This window comes from Alligator sinensis, unplaced genomic scaffold (assembly GCF_000455745.1).
Source record: "Alligator sinensis unplaced genomic scaffold, ASM45574v1 scaffold21_1, whole genome shotgun sequence".
Taxonomy (NCBI): domain Eukaryota; kingdom Metazoa; phylum Chordata; order Crocodylia; family Alligatoridae; genus Alligator; species Alligator sinensis.
The window spans coordinates 222969-242078 of record NW_005842445.1 but is presented as its reverse complement, the minus strand read 5'-3'; the positions used below and the strand labels follow the sequence as shown (position 1 = coordinate 242078).

The 19110-nt window shown below is 48.2% G+C and overlaps 1 protein-coding gene across 3 annotated transcripts; it reads left to right on the top strand.

Annotated features, from left to right (window-relative positions):
* The first annotated feature begins 951 nt into the window (after positions 1-951).
* On the top strand, positions 952-18670 carry LOC102373837 (C-type lectin domain family 1 member A-like). 3 transcript variants are annotated; one of them, XM_025212129.1, is made up of 8 exons: positions 952-1135; positions 1912-2017; positions 8681-8893; positions 9524-9628; positions 14412-14519; positions 15314-15456; positions 15897-16039; positions 18309-18670. In XM_025212129.1, exons 3-8 carry the CDS (start codon positions 8737-8739, stop codon positions 18451-18453), a joined length of 801 nt encoding a protein of 266 aa, XP_025067914.1. In that variant the 5' UTR covers positions 952-1135; positions 1912-2017; positions 8681-8736; the 3' UTR covers positions 18454-18670. The 3 variants fall into 3 exon arrangements, with proteins under 3 accessions (XP_025067914.1, XP_025067913.1, XP_025067915.1); XM_025212128.1 differs by having other exon boundaries at positions 952-1290; XM_025212130.1 differs by lacking the exons at positions 952-1135; positions 1912-2017 and adding an exon at positions 8462-8565.
* Positions 18671-19110: the final 440 nt, after the last annotated feature.

Genomic DNA, 19110 nt, shown 5'->3' with positions numbered 1-19110 from the left:
AAAAAAGTTGGGGTTTTGGATGTTTTTCTCCCCAATTCAGGACACAAAGCCCAAGCATGGGTAAGTGCATCCAAAGTCGGACTGTATTGCCCAGTTCTGTGTATAGCATGAGTACTGTGCAACCATCTGTAGCCATAAAATGATCTTTTTACCAAAGTATGTATTTGTGTTGGGGAGAACTGTTAGTGGACCAACTCCACAGTTGCGAGGGATATAGACAAGCTTTCCAATAATAAATAGTGACCTGAAGAAGGTATTTGGTACCCAAATTTTGTCTATATCAAACCCTGTCAGGGCCTGTGATCAGCAGAGCTCCTGGTTTTCTCTGATTAAAAAAAAAATCCCCAGTTTTTGGATTAAAAAAGTGACCCCAAATCCACATTTTTCCATGATTAAAATGAAACACCATTAACTAATGTGTGTGTGTGTGTCCCAAATCCACATTTTTCCATGATTAAAATGAAACACCATTAACTAATGTGTGTGTGTGTGTGTGTATATATATATATATATATATTAGTTAATGGTGTTTCATTTTAATCATGGAAAAATGTGGATTTGCAGTTACTTTTTTAATCTGAAATTTGTTTTTTTTTTAACTCGGAGAAACCCAGGATCTCTGGTGATCAGCCAGGCCTGGCCGGGCTGAGCTCTTGAGCTCCCACACCTGACACTGATCCTAGGTTAATGCAACTGCCCAGTTCTCTGTAACTGGATTGCCTGCTGTGAGCACCATTCAGCCCTTTTAAGCACATCTGCAGCCACAGGCTGTTGGCATACCTTGACAACAGCCTCAGTCTGCTCCAGCAAGCTTTGCATTCATTGCTCTCTGATTCCTGATGTGGCTTTGGCTTTCCCTAAACCTGCTCTTGGATCATCCCTGGAACTCAGCTCCTGGCTCTGATTCTCCTGACTTCTGATCTCAGCTTGTACCCTGGACTGTCTCCTGGATCTCCCTCTCAGTTTTTCAGGGACCTGAACCCACATCCTCTGTTCTGTTGATCCAGAACCCAATCTGTTGCCCCAGTAACCTGTACTGCCATTTAGCTGACTTCCTGATTGCCCTTCAGGGCATACCTGCTGTCCTGGCCACCTGCATCCCAGTGGAAACCTCATGTGCCCAACTAGAAAGTTGGTACAGAAGAGGATATTGCCCACACAAATCCTGACCCCACACATTTTCCCTGCACCATCATAGCTACAACAGCCTTCCAACACTTTCTACAAAGGCCAGTTTTCCTGTTGTCAACTCTCTCTTCAGTTTTCCCTCCCCACATTTTAGGAGCCAGGGTGAGGAAGGAGCATTGTTATGTTGCCATCAGGAGGACAGTGTAGCCCAGGTCAAGACACTTGTTAACAAGCTGGAGGTAGCTGGATCAGCAGTGGAAAGCCAAGAATGGGCTTTCTAGGCTGAGTGTGCTAGAGCTCAAAGGGGGATGTGAACCCTCAGGCCCTTGGGACACTGCTGAGGTCTACATGCCTCAGGGCTCAGACCTCAGCTCTGTTGATCCCTGAGCACTGAAGGAGATGGTACCTGCCAGAGAGACTGAATGAAAGTGAAGCCTTTCATATCTCCCACCATACTCTGAGCCTCTCAGGTGTGAGCTGAAGAATGAACGGCATGGAACAGTCTATACTCACTGTTTTAGCAGACTTGTGGCAGTTCAACTTGTGCAATGGATTAATCTAAATCAGCAACCATTGGGTTTATGGGAAAGTGTTGAACTCTTGTGACTCACACTCACTAACTTGAGGGTCTTTACACCAGGGTTTTCCATTGATCCCTTAAAAAGTCTGTAGCCAAAGGTCTGAAGGCTTGTTGCTCCTGCATCCTTGTGTTGCAGACTCACATGATGGAAAGTGTGGGGTGAAAGAAATAATTTTTTGTTTTCTGCCAAAATGTTTTCCCAGGTTTTCACCGAAGTCCTCCATAAAAATTCAGCTCTGGACTAGAACTCAGCCATGGAGAAATAATTTCCAATGGGCTTGGTTTGAGCAGCAGTCAATGAACAAGCAGGTCAGTACAATGCAAGTGAGAACTCAATCTTCTGATAACTTCTTAATATAAGGTGTGGTGATGGTGTGCTCTGGCAACTCTCTGGACTTCAGCGGTCTTTCCAGGCCTTTTGGCTTATAAGTTCCTGAGACAATATGGGTTCTTTGTAGTTCATTTAATCTTTGCCGTGTGCAAGTTTTCACAAAAGAAGAGTCATAGGAGTATTCTGAACTCCAGCAGGGCCTTCCATGTTACTACCCATTCTGGATTGGTTTGTTATAGGACTTGGGGACTGCAGTGTTCATCTGGATGGATGCCTGAGTTGCCTCTTTTGGCCTGTAAATCCATGTCACAATTTTGTCCTGAGTTGTGGTCCAAAATGCAGCACTAGTCCCTGGGTGTGATTCTATGTGGATCTATGGAAGTACTATTTAATAGTGTCTGTAAAGGTTATCAGACACCCAGGAAACAACAAACACATAGCCCAGGCCCCAACTGGCCCCAAAACATTCTGAATTTTCTGTATCCCCCTTGTCCCCACAGAGCTGTATTTGGAGGAATGCTATCTCCCTATGTCTATGTCTTTCCATCTTGACATGCTGCAAAGTGCCTTGCAGCTTCTAAGCCCAGTGGACTCAGGCACTGGGCTGCTGGGGAGGCTGATTTTGCCAAGAAGCCCTGGGGCTAGGATGAAGAATGGCATTGGCAGTTTCCCCTCTGGTGGCTGCTGCATCCAGACACACTGCTATAATATTGTTTGGGGATGGCTGGCTGATAAGTGACTTCTTCCTACACATCTGAGGGGTGTTCACTTGTTAGGTCCTGGTGTAAATACTTAGGCCTGCTTTGGGCCTTAGCATATATTAATTCATCCTGTGTAAACAAATTGTTTTCGTCTGTTAAGAGCAGAGTTAATGTGCATATTGTGTTTCACTTCTTAAAAGTACAGAGTAAGCCCTTTATTGCAAAATGTCATAGATTTCATAGACATTCGGGCTGGGAGGGACCCCAAAGGATCATCGAGTCCAGCCCCCTGCCCCAGGGGCAGGAAGTCAGCAGGGATCATAGGATCCCAGCAAGATGCATCCAAATGTGTCTTGAAGGCGTTCAAAGTGGGTGCTTGAACTACCTCTGGCAGCAGCCTATTCCAAACCTTGGGGGCTGGGACAGTGAAGAAGTTCTTTCTTATGTCCAGCCTGAATCGGTCATGGTGGAGTTTGTGACCATTCGCTCTTGTCATCCCTTGGGGCACTCTGGTGAACAGATGTTCCCCCAGGTCCTGATGAACACTCCTAATAAACTTATAGGTGGCCACCAGATCACCCCTGAGCTTTCCAGGCTAAAGAGACCCAGGGCTTTCAGCCTGTCATCATTAAAGTCTGTTTTCCTGACCTCTGATCATGCTCGTGGCTCTCCTCTGCATCCTCTCAAGCTTTTATGAAGGCAGGCCAGCTTTTTTCTTTTTTTACTAGCCGCAGCATCACACTGAAGGCTCATGTTCATCTTGTTGACAACCATGACCTCCAAGTCCGTTTCATCTGTAGTGCTAACCAGCATAGCACTACCGAGCCTATAAGCATGCTGCAGGTTTTTCCTACCAAGGTGGAGAAGCTTGTATTTTTTGGTGTTGAACACCACCAGGTTCTCATCCACCCATTTCATGAGCCCGTCAAAATCCGCCTGGATCACCCTCCTGCTCTCAGGTATGGATGCTTTACCCCAGAGTTTGGTGTCATTGGCAAACTTGGCCAGTCCACTTCTGACACCAATGTCCACATCAGCGATGAAGATATTAAATAGTATAGGCCCTAGGACAGAGCCTTGAGGGACCCCACTGGTCATGGCGCATTAAGACGATTGGCGACCACCACCCTCTGGGTCCTACCACGGAGCCAATTCCCCAGCCAGCAGATTGTGGTGAGGTCGAGGCCACAGTTAGCCAGTTTAGCCAAGAGGTGATCATGGGATACCAGATGGAAGGCTTTTTTAAAGTCAAGATATACAACGTCGATCTCTTCCCCCTTGTCCAGGTGATAGGTCACCTGGTAGTAAAAGAAAATGAGATTGGTCAAGCAAGACCTACTTGCAACAAACCCATGCTGAGTATCCCTCAGGATATTGCCTTCAGCTAGTCTGTTAAGGATGGCCTCTTTGATAATCTTTTCCAAGACCTTCTCCAGGATAAAGGGCAGGCTGATGGGCCTGTAATTTGCCGGATCTGCTTTCCTCCCTTTCTTGAAGATAGGCATGACATTGGTCCTCTTCCAATCATTGGGCACTTCAGAGTGCCAAGAGCTCTCAATGATCTGTGCCAGGGCCTGAGCTATGATGCTCGCCAGCTCCCTGAGTACCCTTGGGTGTAACCCATCAGGGCCGGCTGACTTGAAGGTATGCAGCCTATCAAGTTGTTCCTTCATAAGGTCACGAATCTTCCCTCACCTGGGCCTCCCTGACCCACAGCAGGCAGACGCGCCCCATGGGACTGGTGAAAATCTGACACAAAGTGCCCATTTAGCAAGTTTGCTTTTTCCTGGGTATCGGTTGTCAGTTGTCCCATCCGGTTTAGCAGCGGTCCAATGTTGCCCTTGCTTTTCCTCCAGCTCCCCACATATCTAAAAAAAGACTTTATCTTCCTTGATATTTGTTGCTAGCTGGAGTTCCATCACAGACTTAGTTTTCCTGATTTGCTCTCTGCAGGTCTGGACCAGAGCAGAGTATTCCTCTTTGGTGGCAGTTCCAGTCCTCCATCCTTTGTAGGCCTTCCTTTTAAGATCCATGGAGAGCCAAGGGGGCTGCTGTGCCCTTTTGCTGCCTTTCCTCTGAGATGGGATGGACTTTGCTTGCTCATCCAGGATTGCTCCCTTGAGGAGCAACCAGTTGTCCTGAACTCCCCTCTCCATTGGGTTGTGACCTTTTAGGGCCTCTCTGGCAAGCCTCCTTAGCTTGTCAAAGTCAGCTTTCCTGAAGTTGAGAACTTCTGTATTACTGACTGACTTGCCAGCTTTATGGTAGATGCTGAAGGTGATCAGCTCATGGTCACTGTCACCCAGCTTCCCTTCGATCGTTAGATCGTTGATTAGGTCATTCCCGGTTGCCAGTACAAGGTCTAGCAGTGCTTTACCTCCTGTTGGCCTGTAGACTTCCTGCGTCAGATAGAGGTCATCCACATGAGAGAAAGCTTTGCGACCACTCGGATTTGGCTGAGCGCTCCTCCCATGAGATCTCTGGGTAGTTAAAGTCTCCCATGCCAACCATAAACCGGGAGCGCGCAGACTCAGCCAATACCCTGGTGAACTCCTGGTCAAGGTCTTGACTCTGGGTAGGGGGTCTGTAGTAGATCCCCACCATAGTATCCACTGTGTCTGTGCCTGAGCCATGTTCTCCACATATTTTAACCCAGAGGGTCTTAAGTCATCCAACATGGGGCCAATGTCGGCTTGCAGGGACATGTAGCTTTCCTTGACATAGAGAGCTATGCCTCTGCCCCTTTTGTCCACTCAATCCCTCCTGTACAGGGTATAGCCGTCTATACCGACGGTCCAGTCATGGGTGGAGTCCCAGCAGGTCTCTGTTATCCCAATGATATTGTAGTTATTTGCATTTAGCAGAAGAACAAGTTCCTCCTGTTTATTCCCCAGGCTCCTGGCATTTGTGTATAGACACGCAAGTGTCCCCTTGGGAGCCCTTGCCCTGCCTACATTTTATTCCAGGGCTGGGACTGGGGTGGGATCCCTTATGTGCCTTGGCCTGCTGGCTTTGCAAGGGTCGCTCAGTGGGTGAGCAGTGGCAGTAGTCCCCCCATCCCCTGACGGGCTTACTTTACAGCCCGGTGGAGTAGGTCAGCCAGTCTGGCTGAGAAGAGCCTCCTCCTCAACGGAGAGAGGTGGAGGCCGTCCCTTCCCAGCAGCTCGCTGCCTCTCTCTCCAAAGAGCGGACTGTGGTCATGGAAGCCAAAGCCTTCCCGATGACACCAGCACTGCAGTCTTTGGTTGACTACCTGGATCCTCCTGGATCGTGGCCTCTGAAAAGTCATTAGGTCAAATAATTCCAGAATGATAAAAATCAGTAACAAGAAAATTAACTTATCACAAGCTGTTGCCACATAAGTAAAGTTATGTTTTGTTTGTCTGGAACAGCAGACATAACACTCTATGGCAATGTTTGGGTTCTAGGGGCGGCTGCAATGCAACCCTAGTGTCCATGCAGTCCTCGCCCTGCTCTGACTCTTGCATACCCTCCTCTTCTTCTCACCTGCTATGCCTTGATGTAAGTATTGAGTATTAGAAAGGGAAGCTGCCTCAGGGTCCTAGAGTGAGCCCTCAGTTCTTCTGACCACCAGCAGGTCCCACCCTGGCCCCATCGATCTTAGTCTTACTTTGGGCCTGGTGGGCCCTCTCAGCCCACTGGTGGCTCTCAGAGTACTTGCAGGCTTAGGGGATAATCATGGTCTCTGAAATTTCCCTATAGCTATGCCAATGTCTTGCAGATGTTACGAATTACTGTATCTCATGGTGTATAGGTTGACATAGTGTATAGGTTGACCCCAGTTTTCTGATGCGAAAAGTTAGGATTTTCATAAACACAGTGTGTAAGTCTGGGCTGGGTTTGGTGTTTGGCCCGTGTGGCCCCACCCCTGCGAGTGGCATTGCCTGGGCCATGCCAGCTGAGTGCCAAGCCTGGCCTTATCTGCTGCAAGTGGTGCTGCCAAGCACTGAGCCCAGCCCTGTCCACTACAAGTGGCAATAGGCTTGGCACTCAGCAGTGTCGCTCACAGCAGAGAGGGCTAGGTTCAGCGCTCAACTGGCATGGTCCCATTCCCTGTGAACCCAGCACTGCTCACAGGGGATGGGGCTGCATTAGCCGAGTGCCGAGCTCAGCCCTGTCCCCATCCCCTGAGAGTGGTGCTGAGCTTGCAGGGGATGGGGTTGTGCCAGCTGAGCAGTGCCTGTCCACTGTGAGAAGCCCTGTCTGCCATGAGCCAGCCAAGTGCCGAGCCTGGCCCCACCTACCATGTGTGCTGAGCCTGGTGCCACTTGCAGGGAATGGTGATATCGTGTATAAGTCGATATTGAAATTTAAGTTAAAAATTGAGTTTCAAACTTCAACTTATACACCATGAAATACAGCAATGACTTCAGTGGGCATTTGGCCCCAACCCAATAGCACATTACCTCAGGCCTCTATACCCTTGTTGGGGTCTCAGCCTTGCCAGCCTTGGCCCCTTTTCTCTTGCTGGTTCCCTTAGCCTAGCCCCACTGTGTCTGACCTGTCTTTTGGGTTCCAGCCTCATTTCCCCCTACTCCTGAACAACTGTCCCTCAGACTCAGGGTTACAGTAGCAGAATAAAGGTCACTGATAAATTATCATGTGTGTAACTGGTTCAAACACAGGTTCAGTGCCCACAAAGATACTCATGCCCTTCCATCATCGAAGCCCTTCAGAAGTGCTGATGGGGACACATCCCAGGCATCTTGCCTCCTTATCCAGGCCACTCCCTGGGGCTTCGGAGCCTGGGGCTTGAGACAGGCCAAGGGAATAGTGTCTGCAGAAGCCACTGCTCGTCCCTGAGCTTCTGTATACTGTGCCTGTGCTGCTCCTCCACTTCTCACCATGTCCCAGCCCAGGTCTGTGAAGTATCCTCCACCCCTCAGCTGTCACCCACCTGGTACAGCTCCGTGCTTTGTGCATGGTGTGTAGGAGCAGCACATCTCAAAGTAGCAGTGGAGGCTTCCTGTGCGGTTTGTGCTGGGACAGTGGAGAGGCGATCAGCCTTCCTGTCCTGGGAGGGCTGGGCCTCTTTGAGGAGGAGGAGGTGACTGTAAACCCCTTCTGTCTCATGACCTCTGAGGTTCAGCCCCTGACCATGCCTACACTCACACAGTTCACTCGGGATACACTGTTCTTCATTTTGCTCCTGAACCCTAGCCACTGATCACCACCTGGGAGACATGCAGGTATCCCTTCCATGGGGCTCCAGGGCTGTCATTGCTGTAAGAGAGCATTAGAGTGGGCAGGATTCAGCTGTCCTGCATTGGACAGGGGAGGATTTAGTCCCAGAGACTGGGGTCAGTTGTGGTTACAGGTCACAGGTAAAAGGAACTGTGTTCATCTGGAGGGGAGGCTGCCTGGGTGCACATGGAAAGGCTGGAGTTTTCCCCTTGGATGGCCTGAGGCAGCACTGCCATGTGATAGTTACACTTTCTGCCACTCAGTGAGGGAGCTGTAATCTCAAAAACCAAAACAGTGGGCACAGGACAGGCACTGGCACGTGTATCAGATCATATGCATGTGTTGTGGGAGTGGGGAATTTTAGAGGGAATGAGATCACTGCTAAAGGTGAGGTTACTGACTTTGCTTTATAGTCTGCAGTGGCTGCTCATCTCAGAGATGTGGGGCAGAGGGGGCACTGGCTATGGAGGTCACTGCCCTACTCTTAAAAGCACTGAACTGTCAAGTGTTTGTCACAGCCAGCTGGGAATATTTTCAGAGATCTTCTCAGTCTCTTCTGACCTGTGGGAGTGGCCAGGCTCTTGCCACTGCAGGGGGACTTTCTCTCTCCCTCCTTATTTGTATGTTGTGGAATATTTGGAAATACTTTCTGGGATTGCCTTAGTGCACAATAGAAGCATGTTGTGGCTGTGTCACTTCTCTCAGGACAGGTAACTGTTTCCCTCTCAATCATAGCTCTGTGCTGCTCCTTCTGCTGCACCTGAGTCACTCAGACCCACCAGTTCCTCCTGATGGCCCAACCCAGCCCTGAATTACTTCTGGCTGAGTCCAAACCAGCTGCACTGGACCTGCTAGGAATGCATGGGCAGGACGACGCCTCATCAGACCTCAGACTGGAAACTCCTCCAGCGCTCCAGAGACAGATCCCTCAGCATGCTGGGCACACAGGTATGGTGTGGGGCAGAGAGGGGCTGTGGGGCAATCAAGTGCACTTGGCCTGGATGAGAGCTCAGCCATTGCGATTCCCCTCTGTCACGACAGAACGTGATAGAGACAAGAAACCCCAGCTCTCCCCTCAGTGCTGCTTGCTCTCTGCCTTGTGCCTCCAAGAGTGCTCTGCTAGGTGAAGGAAATGGCTGTGGTCACTCAGCCTCGCAGTCCTGGCCAGGCACAGGGGATCTCTTGAATCCAACACTGCATTGGTCAGTTGTATATAAACATCTGGTGATCTGCACCTTGTGTTACAGGAACACATGCTCCCTCCCTGGAATATGTCTCCTAAGTCAGGGAGAGTTTTCCACTGAGAGGTACGGCTGAGGAAGGGAGCAAAAACTGCTTGTCTTCCAGCTCCAGCAGCCCCATGCACACACTTCTACTGAAACATCTTCTTTGCTGTCCAGTCATAGTGACTGTCCAGTCAGTGGGGGACACTCTTGAGGAGTTTTGCCCTGTGCTTTGTGGAGCGTTCTGGCTTCTAGGTTCAGGAAATGCTCCAGTGCTCTCCAGCCCACCCTCACTACATAGGTAGGAAGACTTCCCCTCTCATCTCTTCTCTCTTCTTTCTTCTCCCTCTGCTAGAGACTGCCCCAGCATCCCCGCCATGGTCCCCCATTCCACTGGTACTCGGGATAATGTTGCTGTGCCTGTTTTTCCTGATCACTGCCAGGATCTATGGTGCCAAGAGTAAGTATGTAATGGGAACCCAAGCTCCCCCTATCCTGCTCTGTAAACTTATACAGAGTGGTAGGAGTTAGATAAGTAGAAATCAGGTGATATAGACATGCCGGTGACATAAAATGTCTCAAAAATAGAAGTAGATGTTCTGTCTCTGCTCCTTCTCCCTGCACAGTGTCAGTTCAGGAAATGTTTTCTTTTACATCTATGACAGTAAGGTATAAAAGAAACAAAGTGTAATCCAGAGTCCTCAGGCCACTTTTATTATCTGGAGAATTCAAATCAATTAGGCATTTGAAAAGTTCCTTGGTGGGAAAAGACTCTGAAAAAGATAGGAACTGTAATGAAACCCCATGAAGATTCCCTGACACAGAGGTAAACCAGGGCAATTTAGTGGGAAGATTTAGGACCAAAATATTTCAGGTCTTCAGAAATTCTAAATTTATGCAATTTTCCTAAGAGGGTTGTTACATATCACCTGTAATGTGTGTTAACCACGCTTAAAACACTTGCATCTGAGCATTCAAGCAGGGTAAAACATGCTAAGCGTTACCAAAATGCAGCAGATTTAGGCCTTTTCAAGTGAGGAGTATTATGTAACATGTCATATGTTAACGCGGGACTATTCCATAGAGATAAGAGGATTAATTTTGTTCCTAGAGTTGGGACCCACAATCCACGGGCTCTGGTTAGTCCCTGGGCTTAGACCAAAAATTTAGCTAACTTCTGGTCTCAGCCTTTGGGCTGCATAGGAACTGGATCAAGACTCTGGTACTTAGTGAGCTTTAACGTATAACTTAGATAAAACTTTCTGAGTTATATTAATGCTTACTACGATGTAGACAAGACCCATGGTAAGTGTCAAAGGGCCAATATCAGAAATGACCCCCAGATTACTGAAGAAAAGAGAGAAGAGAAACTTTGGGTCATTGTTACAAGTTAATCAAACCCATTTAAATTTAGCATAAGAAGGCTGGTAGAATGCATTTATACTGAAGGGAACAATGACATCAAGGCCCATTTCACTTCATTTGAGAATGAGGCATTTGCCTATTGCATTTGTTTCACAAACTTGAATCAGAATCCAAAGTGATAAATTGTAAAAAAAAGCCTAAAAGGGCAATATGATTCTCCCTTGCATTTTTCTGATCAAACGCACTGTGAGAATGATTGCATTGAAATCAAATGCGCACTATGAGACTTCTCTGTCCTCTCTGATCAATGGGCGAGATTCACCTCCTTGCCCAATGCCTACAAAAAAATTCTCAATCTTCAGTCAAGTGAAAGCTGAGAGAGTGATTTGTGCTGGAGGAAGCTAATCCTAGGGAATGACAAAAGAGACTTTGGCTCTCAAGTTTGGGGCATGGATATGCCAGGTCAGAAGCTGTTTATAGTCCAGGCTGTAATGTGAGTTTAGAGAAAGAGCAAGACATTTGAAACAGGGAGCAAGAGCTGTCATTTTGCACTATTCTGCTGTGTTACCCTGTTTTTAAGACACACAATTGAGTAGACATGCAGCAACACTCTTCCAGCACTTGACATTTTGCTCAGTCTAAAGCCAAAATAATTCAGAAACACAGCTCTTCAAGGCATGCAACTAGACTAGGGGGAAAACCTTAGTTTCTTGGGAAATGGGAAAAAAAGTGTTTGATTGATCTGAAACAATATCATTTAAAAAAAAAAACTGTTGAGTATCCTGGGAGGAATAAGTTTTTTTTTCAGGTCAAACAACATATTTCAAATGTAACTCTCGCTGGCATGCTAGACCAGGCGATTTGCCAGATTTTGGATCCTTAGGGTGCCAGTAGCGCTGGGAACCCCATCAGGCAGGTAGGTCTGCTGACTGAGGTGTCCCATGGAGAGGTGTGTTTCTCACTCTCACTGCCCAAGAATTTACTTTAAGTCCAATAAACAAATGGGTTTCTTTATTATACACAACTATATACAGAAAAGAAATGATTAATTAAGAGAATATATATCTATAGATATCTATATATCTGTAGATATATATATATAATATCAATAGTTAATAATAAAACGAACAATTTGAATAGAATTTACAAGTGCAACAACAGATGAATAATTCCACCACAACCTCAATGATTACATTCACCTAGTTATAACACTTTAAAACCGTTTCCTCTTCATAATGCAGGTTGATTTCCCTCTGGTCACACTCCCCTTCCCATAACAAGAAATGGAAATACAGCTTTAACTATGATCCACCACGAGGTGGCAGAGGCGAGGCTTCTGCTGCTCCCCGGAAGGTGGACTCTGCTCTTTCTTGGTAACTCAGCAAAAAAAAAGTCTCCAATCAGCCACTGCAGGAAACAGGCTTCTTTTCTTTAGTTTCCTTCTGTGTTCCTGATTGCACAGTTCCTACCCTCGGCGAGGAATCAGCTTCTCCTGGGATGACTAAAGCTGTCCTTTGTCCTGAAGTTTCCATCCCACCAAGCCTCAGCTTTGGTCCCTCTGCCTGGAGGGGGGGAAAGGAGGGGCTGAGTCTTTGTCCCTTTCTTCAGGCTGGTGTAGCTGTCCTATAGCTTCTCTCTCCGGCTGCTTTTCCCTTCCTCAGATTTATGGCTCCATAGTAGCCAATCAGAGCCCAGGGTTTGCAATGGGGGCTCTGGTTACAGTTCAAATCCTCCAGTAAAAAGCATGCATTGTGCACAGCATACCCTTTGTTTGGAAAAGCTATTTCACCCTCTGCAAACTTTGCTGCCTTTCTTGCAAAGTTCTTAGGCGCAGCTCACCTACTCAGCTTGCAGCCAAGCAAGCCTTCGCAGCTGTTACACAAAGACGGAAGGCAAAAATGTTCCAATATTTTTCTCCTTAGACCTGAACAACATTTCAAAACAAGAAAACATTTGAAGCCAGAAATTGAAATTTCTGGATGTGAAGTACTCTACAGAAAAGAATCAAGTGGAAAAGCTTTTGTTTCGTTTTATGCACAGACGATTTGGGAGGATCCAGAGGTCTATGTAGAACAATCTGACAGCAACAACTTCTGCTAAATTTATTGTATAGGCTTCTGTTTCTTTCTTTTTTTTTCAAAGTGGAAGAAACTAATGTAAGGGAGGGGCCTCATAATATGAAACAATGCAGCCCACCCTCTTCCTTGGAGCAGTTCAGTTGCTAAACTGCAAGGCCTTTCAGGGCAAAGCGCTCAAGTAATTAGGGGTTATGCACCCCATGGTAGCAGTTGTATTTGATTGGTGGCCATGGGGATCTTCTAGGTGTGTAGGTGGAGAATAAGTCTAACCACTGGTGTAGCCTGTGCTGGGTCAGACCAGTGACACTGGTCTGAAAGTGCTGATGACACTGCTGTATCGTGGTTTCCACTATTAGTGGCTTCAACCCCTTTAACAGATCATGTGCAGTGTGTGTGTTCTCCTGCATGCCTGACTATTCCTATTTTAAGCTACTAGATCTCCTACAAGTTTGCACATGTCTGTTTTAAAAGCTAGACCTTTAAATGATATGAATGGGCCTCACTCTTTTGGACACACTGGAGCTAGGTTGATTAACTCCAGCTGAGAATGGGGCCTGCAGCCCTGCTGCTTGTTTTTAGAAAAAGGAGCCCTGGTGCTATTTAATATGGAAAAATCCATGTTGTTTTTATACATGGAAAATGTACCTTAACACGGTGGACTTTCTAAATGGAATTTCAGTTCTGCACATCCCTACCTGTGAGCTGGTACTTCAAAATGTGCCTGCTTTGGAGATATGAGCTTGGGCCGTGGTGCAGATCTCTGCCGTGGGCTAGCACTGCAATGGTGTTTGTTGGAGAGCACTATGGAGTTCTGTGGGGAGGGTCTCAGCAGGTCTGTGGTATCCAGCATGGCTCCTCTGGGCACTCGGCACTATTTTCAGTTACAATGATTTTCTTAAACCATGGCAGGCAGAGTTGGCCATGGCCTCAAGTTCAAAATGTACAAAAACAAGCTGTGGTTTGGGGAGTTTCTTCATTGTTGATCAGGACATGAAATCCAAGGCTGGAAGTGCTCAGCATCCTGCACTGGGGCTTGGAAGCCCTGGAGCTCCAGCCCCATGGCAGAATCAAAAGGGAGCTGTGCATGGCCCTGGAAACCATTACAGCCATGATGCTATAACTTGTCTCCAGAGGAGCCTCTTTTCCCATTGCTCCTCTGGGTTTAAGGCCAAACTACCTTGACAGATACCAATTCAGTTCAGTTCAACAAACCAAAGTGTTATGATTTTCCTGATGCAAAAAACTGAAACAGAAATTTCCTCACAGAAGATGCTAGTTTTGCAGAAACTGTTTTATCTTAAGAAATAATTTTGGTACTAAATTGCAGACTGGGTCTAGTGGCGACTCTTGCCATTGCACTAGCTGAGAACAAGCCCGATCAGTGTTGCAGTCTGCTCTGGATCATGCTGGACAACAGAGCAAAACCCAAATATTTTTTGGAGAATTGAAATGTCTCCAATACTTAGAAGCCAGAGTAGCTACAGATCCCTGACAGGCCCCAAGGAGCATCCTGGAAGCCTGTGCAGCTCTAGCTCTAATACCTCAAAAGAGACAACCTTTAAGGAGCCAGGGGGCTTGGGCTAGCTGTTCGACCTCCATATGCAAAGCCGGGGAAGTAGGTGGGAAGGGAGCTGGTGGTGAACTGTTTAGAAAATCATTGCTTTTCTATTGGACAATTGCTCCATTCAGTCATACTAGTTCAGCTGCTTGTGTGGCACTACAATACAGGTAATGTTACGGTTACAAAACTGCTGAAGTCTGTATCATAACAGATGCCATTGCGCTGTTCTGATGTTTCAGTCATGGAGCTGAGCAAAGAGAAGAAAACCCACATCCAATGTCCGCTGTCCTGCCCAGACCCAAACACAAGTGTTCAAGAAATGCCACAGGATCAGTCTCCTGACAAAGGTAAATTGTGGGTTTGGAGATATTTTCAAGGCAGGCCAAATTGTGAATGTGGGGTTGTCTTGGCACTGCAAAATGCCATTTCCTTTTTCAAAATATTCCTTGAATAAGGGATCCTTATGGAGGTGCAGGCGCAAGGTGCAAAAATATTCTGAAAAGCCACAAAAGGATTAAAATAATGTAACTCAAATACAAATCTTTCAGATTACACAAATGAAATGTTCTTTTGATGCAAACACAAAATAAATGGGGTTTTTGATTTAATGAAAATCTTTAAAGATTTTTCCTTTTGTCTGAATTCAGGACAGGAAAATGTTTTGCTTTGGAAAAGCCTTACAGGAGAGGAAAACCATTTCCCACAGCAATCATTACCACCTCTGTCCAGCTTTGGGACAGGAGTCTCTCAGTCAAGGCCTGATGCTCCGATTTTCTGCCCATGTTCCCTACTAGGGACAAGCTCTCAGCCCCCTAGCCCAGTCTGGGTTGAAAGGATTAGTCTGGCCTCAGCCAAGATGGTGGTGGCTCTCTGGCGGGTCTGGCTTGTTTCCCATACAGCCGGGGAAGCCAGCACCTGGTGTTCCCTGCATGGCAGCAGCTGCCACTTCTGATGGGGAAAGGGCCATCCCCATTTTGAGATGTGGGGCAGGAGCTCCCCGCAGATATAGGGCCCATGAGACACAAGAAATGGAAGTGGAGAAACATGGTGGGCATGAAATTCCCTCCTTCCTGATGGCAATGTCACCAGCATGGGAGTGATCAGGTAGTGCAGTGAGCTGATGCAGTATGTGTTGTTCCAGAGGAGAAGTGTCTGGTGCGGTGGAGTCACAAAACAAAGAAGTCCTACCTCTTTTCTCCTGAAAAGGGACCTTGGGAAAAGTGTAACTCCTCCTGCAGTTCTCACTTTGCCAGTCTGCTCACGATTAGAAGCACAGCTGAACTGGTGAGTCTGTGTTATTGTTGACATATTGGTGAAAATCAGATTAGTAAATTGAGTCAGCTGGGAGTCAGGCCTTGGGGCTGATTTCCGTGGCCAAGTGTTGACAAGGTGATGCCAGGAGTGGGGTTCTGAGTACTGGGAGGTCTGTGAATGGGTAAAACACCTTGGAAGCCTCTCTGATTGTGTAGAAATCAGTGGGTGGCTTATACAGGTATAGGCTTAATTGTATTTCTGCATCTCATGTTTTTGTTTAAGGGGTGTGTGTGTGTGTGTGGCAGGTGCCAGAGCGTTACTTGCAGGGTGTTTGAGATTGCAAAGTACCGAGGCTGTCTACAGGGATAATCTCTATACAGAGCTCCATGGCAATACTGCGCAGGGAACTCCTGCCATGCTGCACCTGAGAGATCTCACTTTCCTTCCCATTGAATCCTGTTCCCATGCAGGAGTTCATACTGACAGAGTCGTTTCACTATTTTGAAGATCGTGGAAGCTATCTGCACTACTATCCATACTGGACTGGATTGCTGTACAACTCTGAAAGAAGGAAGTGGGTCTGGGCTGATGGCACAGATGTCTCCCCTGACCTGTAAGTCTGTTTCACCAGGGTGTCCACAACCCTGCGCCAAAATACAACACAAGCCGCTGGGTGTGATTCACTATGGGACTGAGGGCCTCAGACAGGTCCATTAAACAGATTTGTGAACTTCTTCATAAACTCAGTGAGTGACAGGCCCTAGTAGCACAAGTGGCCCCAGGTGTTTGGAAGCCTGTAGCCCAGCTCTGGTCCTCTTGTGAAACAAATTTGGCCCTGAGGGCTCAAGGGTGGTGGAGGAGAAAGGCAGTGTCACTCTCCTCTCTTTTGTGGGCTGCAGCTGGACACATTGGACTGTCTGGTCGCCTGAGGACAGCATGTTTGGATAAGATACATGTCCATCAGCCTGTGAGGTACCTTCTGCTGAGCTCAGATCATATTGCATGAGGTCCCCATGAAGTGGGGACCGCCATAAGAAGTGCCATACTGGATCATACCAATGGTCCACCTAGCGCAGTATCCTTGTCTCTGACAGTGGCAGAAGTCGACGCTAGACAGGAGAGCACTAACCAGGTATCTCCAGAGGATGCCAGAGGATGCCAGAGGAAAGATTATGAAACATTGTGAGCTGTACACAGGCCAGGTGTGTTAGAGGCGTAAGAAGCAGTTTGCCCCCTGGACAAACCTGCTGGGAGAATGATGATAGAGGTGTGCAGGAGTCGTACCCATGGCAAGGACTTATCAACACTCCCTGGCTGTTTCAGCTGCCTCCCCCTGCCACTGCAGCATGGTCTGCCTGCCTCAGTTGTTGCTCTTACAGCAGCAGCGAGGTGTCTGTCCCCAGCTGATGCTGCAAGAGCTCTTGCAGCCGGGGCATGGACTCCAGTGGGGTGGGGGGAGATACTGACTCCCCTCCTGAGGTGGCATCCAAGACTGGTGCCCCAGTCACCCACCCCAAATTTTACTACTGATGTGTGTTACAGGAAATGTGAGAGTCACAGATGTCTTCAGTAATTTACTGGGACCTACCAGAGCTCATGAGTGACTAACTTAGCTCATGAGGCCAGCTGCGGTGAGCTGGAACAGTCATGGCAGCCACTCACTGCCCCAAATTCACTTTTCTGTCCCTAAAACTGTCCATGCCAAGGACCATACGTGTGCCTGTGACAGACCAACTCAGCACAAGAAAGGGCAGCCATTTAAAATCCCTTAAAGGTTGGCAGTATTAGAACAATGGGGGCTCTGGAGATGGATTAGTGCAGGGGTGGGCACAGTATGGCCCGTGGGCTGGATGTAGCCTGCCAACTGACTGGATCCAGCCCGCAGCTGCCCCCACACACTCTGCATGCAGCTGAACTCCACCTGCTCCTGCTGGGGCAGCATGCGCTGCACTCTCGCTCGCACCTGATGGCCCAGGCCCTGCACACCACGCAGAACTGCCAGTGGGGCTATTCCCAGGGCTGTTCTGCTTCCCTCGCCTCCAGCAGGAGCTGCCCAGCTGAAGCTTAGTGGTGCAGCAGGGCCAAGAGTGGGAGGAAGAGCCATCACTGGAGGAGAGGGAAGCAGAGCAGCACCCAGCTGGCTGCTGTAACACTGGGAACAGCCCCACCAGAAACTATGTGCTGGCCAGGGCTGGGGCTGGGGCTGGGCCAGCAGGCATGGGTGAGAACATGGCACAGGCTACCCTGGCATATGCGCTACCTTCACCCCCCCAACACACACCCACCCTCCTCACAGGTCAGGGTGTGCAGGGAGTCACTGATTGCACTCATCCCACTCCCAAATACTGCTCCCCACATGCCCAAAGCCCCATATGAAGTTTTGGTCAGTTGTTGCCAGGGGGCGGGGCAGGGGTGGGTGCTGACCCGACTCATCAAAATTCCCTGTATGGCCCTCCGGCCCAAATAATTTCCCACCCCTGGTTTAGTGGGAAGAGGGGAGGCTGGTAGATTACGATTGTAGGATACACTGGAGAGCCCCATGATGCAGGAATTTGTTTCATGGGTAGTGTCTGCACTTGTGTCGGCTGGATTGTATATGGGACTGTGGAATCTGGAGACACCTCTGGGGACAACATCTAGTTGTAGGAAAGGAAGGACAAAAACCTCCAGTCTAAAGGTTTAATTCCGGAGGAATTTCTGGAAGGTCAAAGGGATCCTGCACTGGGAGATCTCCTCTGGATTATTAAGCCTTGAGCATCTCTGCCTTCCCTTCTGTTATGCTGTTGCCTCAGTGTCCCAAGCTGTCAGTAAAACCAGGATATCATGGTGTGCTGAGCTCCGGGGTATGGACCTGAACTGTAAACTGTGACTTTTCATTCCAGAATTGTGCTCTTAAGCACACGTCATGGAAATGATGCCCGTGGTCCTTGTGTGTATGTCCAAGGAGGGGCAGCTAGGACGGGCAGATGTGAGGAAACTCGATTCTGCATTTGTGAGAAGGCGAGAGAACAAGAAGGAAAAGAATAAGTGCATTGACCCAGAGACTGATGGCACAGTGGGCACTGATGAGGGAGATTGCTGGAGCAGAGGGGACCGTGTGGCCGGGAAAGCGAAATTATCCCACCAGCAAGCCATGAGGGTCAGCAATTATTTCAGCTGGCGGGCCAGTTAACCAGCTTTGGTGAGCTGTTGAGGACTGTGCACATACCATCTATTAGAAGATATCATTTTAATTAATTATGGTTAAAAATCAAATCATATACTAAAAATCAAACATTTACTATAACATACTTTATTTAAAAAAAACCAGTTTTTGTCCTATTTTATGTTTCTTTTGAAAAGCATATATAGAGGTGATTGCATAATAGCTCATTGTGCAGAGTGGGTGGAAGGTGGCCGGGAACTGTTGCTGGAGCTGGAGGCGCCTGGTTGCAGCTTCCCTCCCTGCTGGAGAGGTGCAGCAGAGGCAGGGGGAGGAAGAGCAGGAGCCGCACCTGGATCAGTTCGGCTGAGAAGCTGTGCTCATTGGCTGGGGTTGGGGCAATTGGGCAGGGAGGTGGGAGCAGACAAGCTCCTCACTGACAAGCCACACCCCCGAGCCCTGCTGCTGCCCCTCCCTCCCAAACAGCAGTACCCCGCCCCCCACCCCTTGCTGGTGCCCTGCACACCTGACCCGCAGCCTCC